General features: G+C 37.4%; 1 protein-coding gene across 2 annotated transcripts in view; it reads right to left on the reverse strand.

The window, feature by feature from the left end:
• The window catches only part of MYO5B (myosin VB), a 500991-nt gene that overhangs the window by 50377 nt on the left and 434697 nt on the right, over nucleotides 1-15917 (reverse strand). For both annotated transcript variants that reach the window (XM_074279362.1, XM_074279363.1), the window contains exons 26-28: nucleotides 13953-14093; nucleotides 8598-8663; nucleotides 765-1004 (exon numbers count right to left, since the gene is read on the reverse strand). In XM_074279362.1, the coding sequence (XP_074135463.1) occupies nucleotides 765-1004; nucleotides 8598-8663; nucleotides 13953-14093 (447 nt within the window). The remainder of the gene's footprint in view (nucleotides 1-764; nucleotides 1005-8597; nucleotides 8664-13952; nucleotides 14094-15917) is intronic.

The following is a 15917-nucleotide window of genomic DNA, read 5'->3' on the forward strand; positions in this document are numbered from 1 at the left end:
ATTTGAGGTCTCCCTGTAAAGAACTTGAGATCAGGAGCTTAAGATACAGGTGAAAATTGGGGCCACAACTGCTCATTCCTTCACACCCATCTCTTCCCTATTCCTAGTTTCTTTTTGCTCAACTGACTCCAGGGCATAGAACAAGTTGCCTGACCTCCAACCCCTCATCTCTTCCCATCTCTCCCTGAATTAGTTCTTGCTCAACTCCATTCCATTCCTCAACCATTAAGTCTTAGAAGCTGAGGTGGATTTCCCATGCCAAGGAGGGAAATAGAAAAAGGGAGGAGAAATGACCCCTCACTGTGCCAATACACAGGCCAGGCAGTAGGCACCTAGAGTTTTAAAATAAAGTTAACAAATTTTTCCCCTAAAAGGAAAATGGAATTGAAAAAGAAAGATATAATCCAAGGCAAAAGAAAAAAAAATAATGATTAGTTGGGTTTCTTGAACATAAAGCCATTTTCCTTTGGGTTCTTCCAGTCTGAAGATTGGAGCTACACAGGCTTTATACACCATGTATGGTCCTAGTTGCCACCATTCATAACCTTAAATCCTCCTTCTAGAGTCTGTAGAGACCTTGAAAGGTCTCCAGCTCATTCAGGAAGGATCCCAAGGCAAGAGTCTGTGAAATCAGAGCTCCCTTCCTTAAGTCTTAAGTATTATGGGATAGTCATGGCTCAATAGGAAGGGAAAGTCAACAGGGAATAAGCCCAACCTTATCCATTATCCAATCTTTTGGCTCCACCCCAGGCTGTATGCCTTACCATGCTCCTGCCAGCATGCTTCCTCTGGTCAGCGCTCACAATCTGGGTCCTGAGAATGAGCACCTCTTCCTTGCGAACCTCCAGCTCCTCATTGGCCGACTTGAGCTGGTTCAGCAGAAGAGTGTAGCTGTCCTGGGCATCATGGGTTGAGTTGTTCTGTGTGGCCTGGTCAGCCACTGCCTTTCTCAGCTCATTCAGCTCATTCTTCAGCTTTTTGTTTTCTGACTCTAGTTCCTGTCTCTGGAAAACACCAAGGTTCCCTCCTCGTTATATCTCAGATGAGACTCATCCTAGAAAAATGCTTCCCATCATGTGAGCATCCCATTGTACTTCTTTAATGAAGCCATTCTACTATACCTGTTCCACCTGATGCAGAAGGTGTGTAAGGATGCTTAACAACTATTATGAAGAGTGCTTTAAAGTTTGCAAAACACTTTCCATATTTTATCTGATTTGATCTTCATAAAAGCCCTGAGAGGGACATGTTATTATCCTCATTCCCATTTTATACTTGAGGAAAATGAGGCTGCAAGGTTAAGTGATTTGTCTAGAACCATACAAGTGACCATACATAAGTGCATGAGGATGGTTTGAACTCCAATCTTTGGAAGTTCAGCCTTAATAATTACCCATAATTCCATAAAATCCATGGGGAATCTTCTTGCTGGGCACAGCAATGCCAGATTAAGTCCACATATTGACCTTATATGTTTCTCTCACTTAGTGTAGTAAAGTAGATAGAATGTTAGACCATGGGAGATTGTGAGCTCCTAGAAAAGTTTTTTTTTTCTTTTCATCACTAGTGTTTGGAACTTGAGAATCATTTAATACATACTTTGTTGAACAGCTGAGTCAGGAACCCAAGTTGCTGCTCTTCCTCCTCCTCTTCCTTCTCTGTCCTCCTCCCCTTTTTCCTTTTTCTCCTCCTTTTCTTCCTCTTCCTCCTCCTTCGCCAATTCATAAACATTTAGTACATGCTCATCACATTCCTATGACGAGCTTCTTGTCCCAGCTGCGCTCCACTGCTAGGAAGGAGCTGAGTGAGTTGCACAAGTCTGTGCCTCAGTCTGGGTTTCTATTGTCTCATCTTTATAAATGTGAATGAGTTCTCATGTCCCTTCTGCTTTCAACACTTTCAGCAAAAGGAGAGGGGTTACAAGACTAGAAGACCTGGATTTTAGTCTAGCCTCAGACACATATTGGCTGGGGGATCCAGACAAGCCATTCAAACTTCAATGCTCTTGGCCAAAGGTGTCAAATGTATGACATCTTCATATGGCTGCCAATATGGTGCAGAACCAGATTAAAATGTAACTAGGAAATATTTAACAAAATGAACAAAAATACAAAAGAACATAGATAATGTTAATATGGGCAGCTAGAAGGTGAATTCTGGGTCTGGAGTCAGATCTGACCTCAGACATTTACTAGCTGTGTGATCCTGTTTGCCTCAGTTTCCTCATCTGTCAAATAAGCTGGAGAAGAAAATGACAAATCATTCTAGTATCTTTATCAAGATCCCCCGTCCAAAGAAAATTTTTAAAATGACCAAATACTGTGTGGGATTGCCTGTCATCAAGGGGAAGGAGTAGAGGGAGGGAGGGGATAATTTGGAAAAATGAATACAAGGGATAATGTTTTTAAAAATTTACTCATGCATATATACTGTCAAAAATTATAAATAAATAAAATTAAATTTAAAAAAAATGACCAAATAGGGTCATGAAGATTCATACATAACTGAAATGACTGAACAACAACAATAAAATGTTAATACACAGTCAACGGGGAACTTCACGTAGGTTTAGTGAGTTTGACACCCCTGTTCTAGGTCTCTGTCTAAAGCTGTAAATTTTAGAGGAGGTATAAAACCTGCTCTGGTAGATAGAACTTCTACCTCTGGGAGGTCCTTCTTCCAAGAAAATTATAAGTCAAATGCCTATCCTAGTCTCTATTCACCAAAACCCTTACAGCCCGGGTATAGTTTGAAAAAAAAAATCACTAGTTTTAGACTGAAATCATCTGCTTATTTTAAAAACCCTAGTCAAAACACTTTCCCCCTCCCCGAGCCTCAGTTTTCCCAAATATAAAGTGAAATGACCTCTAAGTTTCCTTCGCCATTCTAATATTCTCCAAGTCCACAAGGGTTACAGAATGTGTGTTATGCTAAATCTAAACTCCAGGTGTCCCCATTCACCAATGATATCGCCCAACAGAGAACTGGGAAGGCTTAGGCAAAAACATAAGCTAACATCCATTCATTCCTGCTTTTCCCAACTACACTGTGTATAAACACCTTCTTTATCCTCGTACCTTCTCCTCCAGACCCCAAGGACACCTTCCATCACTTATCCATCATACATGGATTCCAAAAGGAAGATATTGCAACATGCCATGGACATTTTTATGATGTTCCTGAGTGTTGTGTCACCTTGGGGGAGAGAGATTATAAGACAGGGGAGACCACATTTCACTATATTTGAAATCTCCCAGTCTGGGATAATGGTGTTTTTCTGAATCCCTAGAATGATGCACTCATTTATTTCAGTGAGTTCAGTGGTATGACTGGTAGCCAAGGGGCTTGATGACTCTATACAGTTTTTTCCCTACAAATATGGAGCGGAGGCCATTCCTGTCAAAGATTAGGAATATATGAGGGATTACCTGGTTCAAGAACTTCCCCTGAATTGTCTCTGAAGGGATGTCACCTGTGCCAAAATACTGACAGTGAAGAGGGGACTGGAAGGAAGTATAAATGTGTCAAAGGATCAGAAGGACAGAAATTAGTCTTCTCAAAAATCATGAGTGCTCTAAGCTCAAAACTGTGAGGTGGCCTATGGTTACAGAACACAAAAGCTAGGAAGATGGTCCCAATAACTTATCATTGGCCCTCAACAATGAAACAGATCACTGAACATGTTGGGGTCTTGGCAAAATTATGATTCTGATGTTCCTCTTCCTAAAGGCCTTTTCTGATTCTATCCTAGACTGAGAAGAGTATGTATCTGAAGCAGAACTGGAAACAGAAATTTTTGTGCTATGGTAAATAGCACAAAGCACACCCTCATTTGAGCAGAGAGAAGGGTAAGGGTTGGGATATATGAGGGAAACAAAGACCCTAGAACATTGTTATACAATGTGGTTCTTGAAGAAGACTATAACATTGATTTTCAGAGCATAGGGCAGGTGCTCATGTGAGCCCGTGACCTTAATTTCCTATTTTAACTAATTATTTTTATTGACTAGGTATTAAGCAGTGCTTTCTGCGCTCTAGGACAAAGTCCTAGTTACCCTGTCCCAGTTATGGCTTTGATACGACCCAAAGAAGGATCTAAGATAGCGTCTTCTCTGGTCTAGAGGTCAGTTCCCATCAATCAAGGGCTCAGGTCCATTTCATATTGAGTTTAGAGAGATGTGTGTAGTCAGTCTACACATCACATCTCAGGTTTGCTACATTGAGTATAATTATTTGCCCACTTTTAACTTCAATGCATGTTTAGAAATGATATCATAAGCAGTATAAAATTTTCCCACAGAAATAATTCTATAATTGGGGCTTGTTTTCCTGGGGCCTTGGCAATAAATTGTAGATATGACTAAAAAATGCCATAAAAACAAAGATATAATAACTTTCAACTTATATAATAATTTAAAATGGTAACATCATGTTTCCTCTCCTATAAAATGGGCACTATTATACTGGCACAGTGATTATACAGGGGACTCCAAAGCACTATGAACAAAATGTTCAATCAGCACATCAACAGTGCAACTCCAGCACAAATTTGATCTAAAACTAATGTGCTTATTATGGCAAACAATTCCATATTTAATTAACAATAATTGCCTTGAATTTAGAAGGGTTGGGGGAAGAAATAGTGATACAAAAGGTCTGTTTTTTTCTGTTGTATGTTTGTTTTTAAGATCTGTCTTTTTTAAACTTTCCTTTTCTTTTCCTCAGTTTTCCTGAAGTGAGGCAATAGCATCCCAACTTCTATCACTGACCTGAGAGCTGCCTCACTGTTCTGAGGCTGACCTATTTGGCATTTGTTGACAGATATGAGTTCTTCACACTTCATTTGGAAAGCCATACCCACAATTACAGAGTCATTAGCATGGATGTCAAAAAAGGTCCTTCAAATTCTCCCTCACCAAATTGTTAAGACAGGCTTAAAAGAGAATTCTGATCGAGTATCTGCTGTTGTTTTTGTAAACCATATTGTGAACAATGGCAGAAACTGAGGGACAAAGAAGATTACTGATATCAGCATCAATATTGGAATGAGAGAGGTTAACTGACTAAATAAGATCAAAACTGGCTTTATATGTAGGTACCATGTACCTGTAGGTGGCAAATGAAGGTCTTCCAGGAAGGCTCCCTTCCCCCTAAATCTCCCTTCTAACTTTAACCTGTCACACTGACTGAAAACTTACCATTAATAATTCACTTTTTTTTTTCATTAAAGCAGCTGAGAGGCAACATAAATATAGAGCCAGGATTGAATACCTAAGAATATTTGAGTTCAAATACTGACTCAGACACTTCTTAATGTATGACCCTGGACAAATCACTTGTCATTCCTCAATGTTTCCTCATTTAAGAAATGGAGATAATTATTTACTGGAATAATTATGTAATTATGGGGATAATAATTTATTAAATATTAATTATGAAATGGGGATAGCACCTATCTCATAGAGTTGATGACTCAAATGAGATAACATGTGAAGCACTTTGCAAATCTGAAAGTGCCATATAAATGCCAACTATTATTATTATTAATATAATTGTTGCATTGTTCTTTACCTTTAGAAATAGATTTGGAATGGTAACAAATGTGGCACTGACTCCTAAAATAGTTTGTACTTCTCTTATGGAACTCATTAATTTTATCTTTAGAGTATAAGTTTCTGATTCCACGCTTTATGGACTCTTTTACTACACTGTAAGTTCCTTGAAGTCAGGGATTGTATGTTTGCTATTCATCATTGTCTCAACCCTGGCACAGAGCTTTGCACATTAAGGTATTCAAATGTTGCCTCCATGTAAAATAATAACCCAAGAGCTATTCCTTTCCCTTTGACATCTGACTGATATCAATAACCAGGTCTGTCAGGAAATAATAACAAAAACAGCAATAAAGAAGATACCTCAAAAGTTGATATCACACCCATATAAATGCACACATACACACTATAATGAACATTAGACAGTCCTTCAGGCTATTTTGCTGACATTGGAAAAGTCAAATCAACACGCAGTAGTAATAATGATAAATTATAACAACAATTAACAATCATATACAACTTTAAAACTTATAAAGTTCTGATGCAACCATTCTGAAAAGCTATTTGGAACTATGTTCAAGTGGCTATCAAACTGTGCATCCCCTTTGATCCAGCAGTGTCTTTACAGGGTTTGTGTCCCAAAGAGATCATTAAAAAGGGAAAAGGACCCACATTTACAAGGTACCAGCTGGAAACTATGATGTGAACACTGACCTTGTTCAGAGAAACTGCGGCATGGCCATTTGGGAACAATTGAGGAATTCTAACTTGGTCTTACACATCATAGATAGTAGATGATCCCTAAGTATCAAGATCTATGATAGGGATGAAACCCCTGAAACTTCTGTAATGGTGGAAATGTAATCTTCTATGGAGAAAAGAGTGGGGATTGGCATTAATTGATTGGCTATAATGTAGAACGGGAGTTTGGGGAGATTAAAAAAATAAACAAACAAACAAACAAATAAACAAAAAAACAAACCATGTTGATCAGAGCCTGGCCCTTATCCTGTTTTTTATTTTGTCTTCTGGGAGTTGGGGAAAATATTTGTATTTCTGTTCTTTCTATTGTTTTTGAAGCAAACATATCTTTGAAAAATTAATTAATATTGTTTGGTTGAATGGCCCTGGGATGGTATCACCCTAGAATAAAGATACAATCTGAGAGGGTTAGAAAAAAGATATCTCATCTCTCCAGGGGCTCCCCTAGAACTTTAAAGGGGAGATGGACCTGGCTTCCCTCTGGAAAAGAAATCTGGGGCATCACTACACACAGAAGGGAGCTTGGTCCTAATATGTTCTTCTCAATGACAAAGGCAGATTATTGGGAGAAGAAAGGAAGGTGGAGCATCCATTTTAAGAGACAAGAGTTGGAGTAAATAATTTGCTAGCAAATTGGTGCTGTTGTTGGTCCTAAAAAAAGAGACAGGATGAATGACTTAATAATGCTAAGTGTTTTTCACATTTTCCAATTCTCCTGACATGATCAAGGCTCCTCTGGGGAATGCTTACTGAAGGAGAGCAAGTTTGGATTTCATAGGCATTCATCAATTGTGAAGACTTACTAGCTCTATTAAGACTTTTAAATCTCCCAGAAATCACACAGGAAAAGAAATCTCAGCCAATAATTCAAAGGAAAAACCCTACCGAGAACTCTCATACTGTGCTAGCAGCAACAGCCCTGCTGGTTGAAAGGAACTTCCAAGAATATGTTTAAAATGATTGCACATGTATAACTCACATTAGATTGTTTGTGGTCTTAGGAGAGAAGTAAGAGAGGGAGTGTGAAAAAAATTTGGAATTCAAAACTTACAAAAATGAATGGTGAAAACTATCTTTACATATACTTACAAAAATAAAATACTATTGAATTTTTTTTTTAAATTAAAGAAAGGAACTTCCAGGGCTAGATTAATGGCTGTCTTATCTCTCGGTTTTAAATGGTGCAACAGGTCCTTTTCCAAGGTGCTTGATTATAAGGGAATTTTTGAGTACTGGTCTGTGACATATATGTAGGGCTTCTAGAGATTGAGTTTTCATTAGGTCTGATTGAGGGCTTAACTATGTAATAAGCCAAGTCATTCTTTGACATTTCCTCTAGGCTCTTCTCCACCCTCCTGACAAATTCCTATCCTTTCTGGGTCCTTCTTACCCAAACTTGAAGTTTCTATGTTGTCTGCCCTTCTCCTTAACACTCGTCCAGCTCCATGACGCTGGGTAAGTCATTTAACTTCTTAGACTCAATTTTAACATTCAATCAGCAGCTATATGTAAAATGAGAAGAATAATTCTTAATACTAGGTACCTCACAGGATTATGGGGAAAGCATATGGTAAGCCTCATAGTGTTATAAAAATGTGAATTATTACTACTTGATTCACTTCAGCTCTGTTTCTCACAATGCTAGGAGTCAGCCTGTGTTATTAGGACTTGTCTACCTGACACTGATATATGTATAATCACATATGAATCTCTATGTGTATAAATCTTAGTATGTACTCAAGCTTATACCTCTGTGTATACATTTTTCTTGTGTGTGTATACATGTATATCTAGTTGTGTTTATATACATATGTATGGTAGATATATATGTATATACACTCAAACATACACACATAGGTGGTCTTTTTCTACTGTTGTCCTTGTCATCTTCATGAAAACCCTATCAAATAGGCAAGGCAGAAATTCTGGTCCTTTATAACAAAACCCATTCAAAATACTTTTTTTAATTTTAGATTTGTTTCTTTCAATTGCATTGAATTTGTTAAAAATCTTTTATGTGTAAGGTGAAGGTGAGAAAACAAAATTCTACAGAAATAAACAGATTTGCTTGATGGCACACAGGGAAGCTGGGAGCAGATCTGGAATGGGGCCTTGGGTCTCCAGACTTTTAATACTGTACTTTTACAACTGATTACAGAAGCCTCAGAGAGGGGAAAGAATCTCCTTTATATAAACGCTCAAGGAGAGATGAAATTGAGGTTAATTAGGTAAATGACTTGCCCAGGATCATGCAACCGATAATTATTACTGAATTAACCTTACCTTCAGGCTGTTGTAGGCCAGATCTGCATCTTGGTCTGCATCTATTCCATTATTTGTTTCAACTACCTGCAAAGATAAAGACAGGCAGATAAGTGATACAAAGCTATAATAGCAAGACTATTTGTTATTTGTCCTTCCTTCTTGAAGAAGACCACGGTATCAGGGAGGAGAGGCCATGAGAGGTTAGTGTACCAGGGTCTTGCCCATCCTGATCCCTTGTTGCTGCAGTTCTAGAACCAGAGTCCAGAGATCCAATGCCAGTTCCAACACCCTTGTGTGATCCAGAAAAAGTTCTGTAGTCTTTCTATGGGTTATTCCATCTACAAAATGGAATGCTACTCATAATGCCTATTGTATCTCATAGGATTGCTGTTAAAAAACAAAAGTTCTAGAAACTTCAGATGCTATGCAAATGTAGTATGATTTGTGGCTTAGCATATCTGTCTCACCTCTGCACACTATTCTCTTCATTGAGTCACTGCCCTTACCAGCTCAAAATTCACCTTTTTCATTAAGCTTTCCATGACTGAGAAGACTTAAACGTTGGTCAAAGAGATGTGAGTAATTTGCCCAAAGTCACCCAGCCAGGCAGTGGGCAGCCCAAGCCTTTTTGTATCTAAGTCAGTACTCCCTTTTCAACCTTACCATGCTCTTCTAGGTAACATTCCCAAACACTAGGAAAAGGAATAAGCATTTACATAGCGCCTACTATGTGCCAGGATCTATGCTAAGCATGATGCAATTATTATCTCATTTGAGTTTTACAATGATCTTGGAAAGTGGATGTTGTTGTCCCCATTTTGCTGATGAGGAAACTGAGGTAGACAGTCATGAAATGACTGGCCAAAGGTCACATAGCTAGCAAGAGTTTGAAGCTGAATTGGAATTCCAGTCTTCCTAATTTCAGGCTACCCAGTCTTAGAAACATTTAAAGAAATATCACCACCAGGATGATAATGGCCAAGTGTCACACAAACCTCCCTCAGTGGATTGAATCAATGGTAGCTCAAATTCATTATAGCCCTGGCTAGCAGTCACGGTCATTGGTCTTGCAAGGGAACAGATCATACAAATATTGATTTTACATCCCATTGATTTCAGTGCCATCTCTTATTTATAGACGTGTCTTTCTTCATGGTTGACAGTTGTGCCATAGATCTCTACCCAGCAATAAATAATTCAGAAGGAGCTCCTTTCTCAAAATTTTCTAAATCAAGGCAGGCAAGGTATTATATGATGAGATTGGAAATAGAGTAGGTCACAGCTCCTGTACCCATCAGAATGGGACCAGGGCTTAAGTAGTGCTTTCAGTCTGGGCAAAATAAGGAGACTGACTCTAAACAAAAGGAACAAATAAAAATCCTAGATTACAATGGATCTCTTTATCCCTAACACAGTCCATCTTGTAAAGAATATAATCATTTTCTGCAAATCCCTATGCCATCTAGAACAGAAACTTACTAAGGACAGAAAGCAAGGTTTTTTTTTTTTTTTTTAACTCTATACTTTTGCTTTTTATTAGTATTTTCATTGGTGGAGAACATTTGAGACAAGGAGCTCTCATTACTTATGCAAGTTTGAACTTCAATTTCAATTGAAAGTCTTAGAAAATTACAGGGGACAGGTACCAAGAGCCTAAACCAAGGTCACACAATTAGTAGATCTCACAGGCAGGATGTGACCCCGGGTCTCCCAGATCCAAAAGCTGGCATGCTTTTTATACACAAAGCCAAATTACCTCTTTGCTAAAGTGGATTGAATTACCTTGGCCCTTGGTCTCTGTACAAGGAAAGGCTTGGTAGCTGCCTGCCTTCCACTCTGGATCTCATGGCTGGGTGGTGGGGTTTCAGAATATCATAACTGGGTTCTGTTGGTTCTCTCCCATGTTACTCTCTTATTTCACTTGCTAAGAAGCCAGTGATCTATTTAGGAGGAACCTTGAGTTTCTCACTTTCATTCCTGCTTTAACAGGAACAAGCAACAGAATAGGTATCCAGGGTCAAACAGATAGGACAGGATATAGAGTACCGGTCCTGGAGTCAGGAGGACCCAAGTTCAAACGTAGCATCGGACAATTAATACTTACTAGCTGTGTGATCCTGGGCAAGTCACTTAACACATAATTGCCTTGCAAAAAAGAAAAAGAAAAAAGAAAACCCACAAACAGAATAGTTCCAAAGGATGGATATCAAGATTATTTGGAATTGATAGATGAGGGCACAAAAAATAAAGGGATAAAATACAAGCCATTTTTGAATTCAGAAGGAAGCAGGGGCAAGATGTTCATTCTTTGTTTTTTTTTTTTTTTTTTTTTTCTTTTCTTTTTTCTCGGCATCTTTTACTAATCCAGTCCATTTGGCTTTTCATACATTTGATTACTGCCTTTCACTTCTTTCCTAATGCAATGTGTCACTTATAAACCTAATCCTTCCACCCTCCATTCTAAGTTTAATCCATCAGAGAGATTTAAATCCACCAGCATTTAAATGCTTACTGCAGAGGATGGGGGTGGATTGAGAGGGTCTCAGAGAGAGGACGGAGCACATTTATATAGGAGAACATGAATTGTGTGTGCAAGCTTCTTGAATTTGCACAGGAAGAATAATAGAGACAGCCTGTGTCATGTATGTATGTATGATATACCCCACACAGTGAGTAAGCATCTCATTCAAGCTGAGATAAAAGTTAATAACCTATGGATTTTCATACCTTTTTATGTTTTGCCGGCAGCTAGGTGACCAAATGGATAGAGTGCAGGGCCTGGAGTCAAGAAAATTTGAATTCAAATCCAGCCTCAGATACTGACTAGCTGTGTGACCCTGGACAAATCACTTAATCTGTTTGCCTCAGTTTGCTTATCTGTAAAATGAGTTGGAGAAGGAAATGGCAAGAAAACTTAAAATGGAGTCACAAAGAGTCATTCGTGTCTGAAATAAATTGAACAACATGTATGGTTCCAGAAAGTCAATGACTCTTCATGAAATATTAAAATTTTAAACCAAGAGGACTCCAAATAAAAACAGGGCTTATTTTAATCCAAACATTCATTTTATAGAGCAGAAAACTAAGGCACAGAAAAAGAAAAAAAAAACCCTCCCAAGGTCAAAGAAGAAATAAATAGCAGAGCCAAGTTTTAGATCCTAGGTCTTCTGACTTCAAGTCTGCACTATTTAGCCATCACCATATTAAATATCAATCTTGCACAGGTTTTAAGTAGGCCAAGAAGTTTTAGTTTGCTCTAATTTAAGATAAAATTTTTAAATGAAGTCCATATGGAACTAGAACAGGCCCACTGCAACATTCATTGATCCTTTCTAGAACTCTAAATCGATAGTTTGGGCCTGGTGATTTAACCCCTGATTCTATATTATATTGTTTGCATTTCTATAATAATAATAACTCACCATAATATAGTTTATTAGTAACAAAATGTTTCCTGAATATTCTTTCATTTAATCATAATAAGGCCCCCGTGAGGTAAGTGGGGAGGTAGTATAAATATCGTAATTATTTTATTACTGATGAGGAATGTGAGGCTTTAGAAAAGAAAGAACCTGCCATAATTATACAAATAGTAAACAGAGCTAAGGCTTAAAACTTGGACCTCTTATTTCAAATCCAATCCCCTGATCCTGCCCTCTTTTTTATTTTTTTTTCCATTTTTGGGTTTGTTTTGTATTTTTTTTTTTATTTATTTATTTTTTTTATTATATATATATTTTATAATATTATCCCTTGTATTCATTTTTCCAAATTGCCCCCCCTCCCTCTATTCCCTCGCCCCCCGAACGACAGGCAATACCATACATTTTTACATGTGTTACAATATAGTCTAAGTACAATACATGTGTGTGAATATCATTTTCTTGTTGCACAATAAACATTAGAATCCGAAGGCGTACATGCAACCTGGGCAGACAGATATTAGTGCTAACAATTTACATTCGCTTCCCAGTGTTCCTTCTCTGGGTATAGTTATTTCTGTCCATCATTGATCAACTGGAAGTGAGTTGGATCTTCTTTATGTTGAAGATTTCCACTTCCATCAGAATACATCCTCATACAGTATTGTTGTTGAAGTATACAGTGATCTTCTGGTTCTGCTCATTTCACTCAGCATCAGTTGACCTAAGTCTCTCCAGGCCTCTCTGTATTCCTCCTGCTGGTCATTTCTTACAGAGCAATAATATTCCATAACCTTCATATACCACAATTTACCCAACCATTCTCCAACTGATGGACATCCATTCATCTTCCAGTTTCTAGCTACAACAAAAAGAGCTGCCACAAACATTTTGGCACATATATGTCTCTTTCCACTCTTTAGTATTTCTTTGGGATATAATCCCAGTAGTAGCGCTGCTGGGTCAAAGGGTATGCACAGTTTGATAACTTTTTGGGCATAATTCCAGATTGCTCTCCAGAATGGCTGGATTCTTTCACAACTCCACCAGCAATGTATCAGTGTCCCAATTTCCCCACATCCCCGGTTTGTTTTGTATTTTGACAAAGCAATTGTGTTAAGTGATTTGCCCAAGGTCACAACTAGAAAGTGTTAAGTATCTGAGGGAGGATTTGAACTCAGGTCCTCCAGGACTCGGTCTCTATTTATTGTTCCACCTAGCTGCTCCTATATATTTTTTTCAACCAGACTATAAACCACATCTTCTGTATCCTTTAGAAATTCCCAGGATTATGAACAGAGTAGATGAACAGTCTTTCTCTTAGTAGAGAAAGAATAAAATAAGAAATTGAAAGAAAATATATCATCTATCTAGCAAAGGTATAAAAACCACCAGTAGATCATCTAAGTCATACTAATTAAAGCTGCTTAATTTAGGACTACTTGGGTAATATTCTACTCTAATAATCCAAGGAAGAGATACAAGGAATGTATATGGTAGAATCCTGATACTGTTGTTATTCAGTCTTTTCAGTCATGTTCAACTCTTCATGATCCTATTTGGGGTTTTCTTGGCAAAGCTATAGGAGTGGTTTGTCATTTTCTTCTCCAGCTTGTTTGATGAAAAGGAAACTGAGGGAAACAGGGTTTGAATTACTTGCTGAGGGTCACACAGCTAGTAAGTATTTGAGCTCAATTTGAATCAAGTCTTCTTGATTACAAATCCAGTACTTTCTCACCTACTTGTCCAAATTGTGGTTTGACATGTTTTATTAGCAAGTACACAGACTGGATTATTTATGAGGAAGTTAGCTCACACACCCTGAAGTCCATCCACATGACCACTCTAAACAGCCAAACCTTGATATATATCTTATCTATGAGGGGGGTTAGAGGGTCATTGTGTCTCCTAACCTGTGCATTTCAAGGGGTCCCCAAGAACTTCATTGTACCTGGACTTTCTTGCTTTCTTGTTGTTCTTTCTTTTCCAGCTGAGTTTGCAATTTCTTTCTTTCCTGTTCCAGCTCCCGAACTCTCTTCTGTAGCTTCAGAAAGACAGACATATCCATAGCTGCCTTCTCCAAGCCCATTTCCTTCAGGAATAGGTGGAAAGAAAAGAAAAATGTACCAGATGAGGCAAATGCTTTAGGGAAACACTTCATTATCTAATTCTCTTTTGTCTCTGCTCATCACTTTTGCAAACAAAATAAAAAGCTTGATTACTTCCCAAATATATGGGACCTTTCCACATCATAGACATAATGATTAGAAGTTTTTTCCTCCAAAAAAGTCTTACACTACAAAGCTTCCTAAAACTCTACAAAGTATCTGAGAATTGGACATAAACTATTCATTCTCTCGTGACCATTCAAAATGGCCAATTGTGTAGTAAAAGTCAAATTGCATGAAAACAAAGCCCTTTGGGGGAGGGGAAAAATGAAAAAAATTCTTTAAAAAACAAAAACAATTGTGTGTTTTTTCCCTTTGGATCTGATTTTTTTTGCACAGTATGATGAATATAGAAATATGTTTAGAAGAACTGCACATGTTTAACCTACATTGGATTGCTTGCTGTCTGGGAGATGGGGGAGATAGAAAAATTTGCAAAAAGGTTTGCAAAGGCAAATGTTGAAAACTATCTTTGTATATATTTAAGAAAATAAAGTACTATTAATAAAAATCCCCCATATTAAAAAAAACAATAAAAATATGGAAAATAAAACCACTTTGTTAACCATGTATGTTATCAGTAATCACTGCCAAGATTGTGATCAAACCGTGAGATAATATCTTGAGATAACAGTAACATATCTACTTCCGTATCTAAACACATTGTATAACAGTGGTTTTTCAAGATATTTTTCCCCTTCAGGCTTTTTTTTTTTTTAAATATTTCTGTCCTACAATTTTAAAATATAAGTAGCTGAGAAGAGCTTCATTTAGGGCCTCAACTCCTGTGAAGAAGTGACCCATCATTCCCATCCTTACCATGATCACTACCATCATCAAGTTCCCCCTTCAGGGTGGTAAATTAGAGAACCATGGGAACAGGAGTTGAGAGCCTTTTTTATACTATTAAAAAAATGGTGGGGTACCGCTGGCTCTACTTCTAGTCTGTCCTCCATAGTTATCATCACAAAATACAACTATTGTGAAAATGAGACCAGAGATTTTGGAATTTTTTTCAGGAAGTGATTTTTGTATTATTTCCATTTCCATATTGTCCACTTGTTATAATATGTTTGGGTAATTTTTAAAAATGATCTCTTGAAACAAGAGCTTCAAGGTATTTTGATTTTGGTCAGAGATTTAAGATAAACAGATATTCCATGATTCTTAAATTATCTCACCTTGATATGTTTTTCAGGGCAGTTGTTTTTGGTATGAAATATCTCATATTTTCCTCAGATTTCTTTTTTTTAATTGGTTCTAAGAATTCTTCTTGTCTCCTGAAATCATTAATTTATACTTGGTGCATTCTAATTTTCAGGGAGTTTATTACTAGGGTGAGATTTTATTTCTCTCCTATTAAGCTCTTAATCCTTTTTTATATTTCTCTCTTCTATAGCTTTCATTTCTTTTATCATATTTTTAAAAATTTTGCATAATTTCTTTGAAGAATTCTAATTGTTTTTGTGGGAAAGCTATTTATTCCTTTATGTTTTGATTCTAAGTGTATTTTAATTATTCTTCTCTTTCAGGGGTGTGTGTGTGTGTGTGTGTGTGTGTGTGTGTGTCTGTGTGTGTTGGTAAGTTGTCACTATAAAAGTCTCTTTCAGGTGTGTGTGTGTGTGTTGGTAAGTTGTCACTATAAAAGTCTCTTTCAGGTGTGTGTGTGTGTGTGTGTGTGTGTGTGTGTGTGTGTGTGTTGGTAAGTTGTCACTATAAAAGTCTTCAATTGTGCTCCTTTGTTGTTT

Source organism: Sminthopsis crassicaudata, chromosome 1 (assembly GCF_048593235.1).
Source record: "Sminthopsis crassicaudata isolate SCR6 chromosome 1, ASM4859323v1, whole genome shotgun sequence".
Classification (NCBI taxonomy): domain Eukaryota; kingdom Metazoa; phylum Chordata; class Mammalia; order Dasyuromorphia; family Dasyuridae; genus Sminthopsis; species Sminthopsis crassicaudata.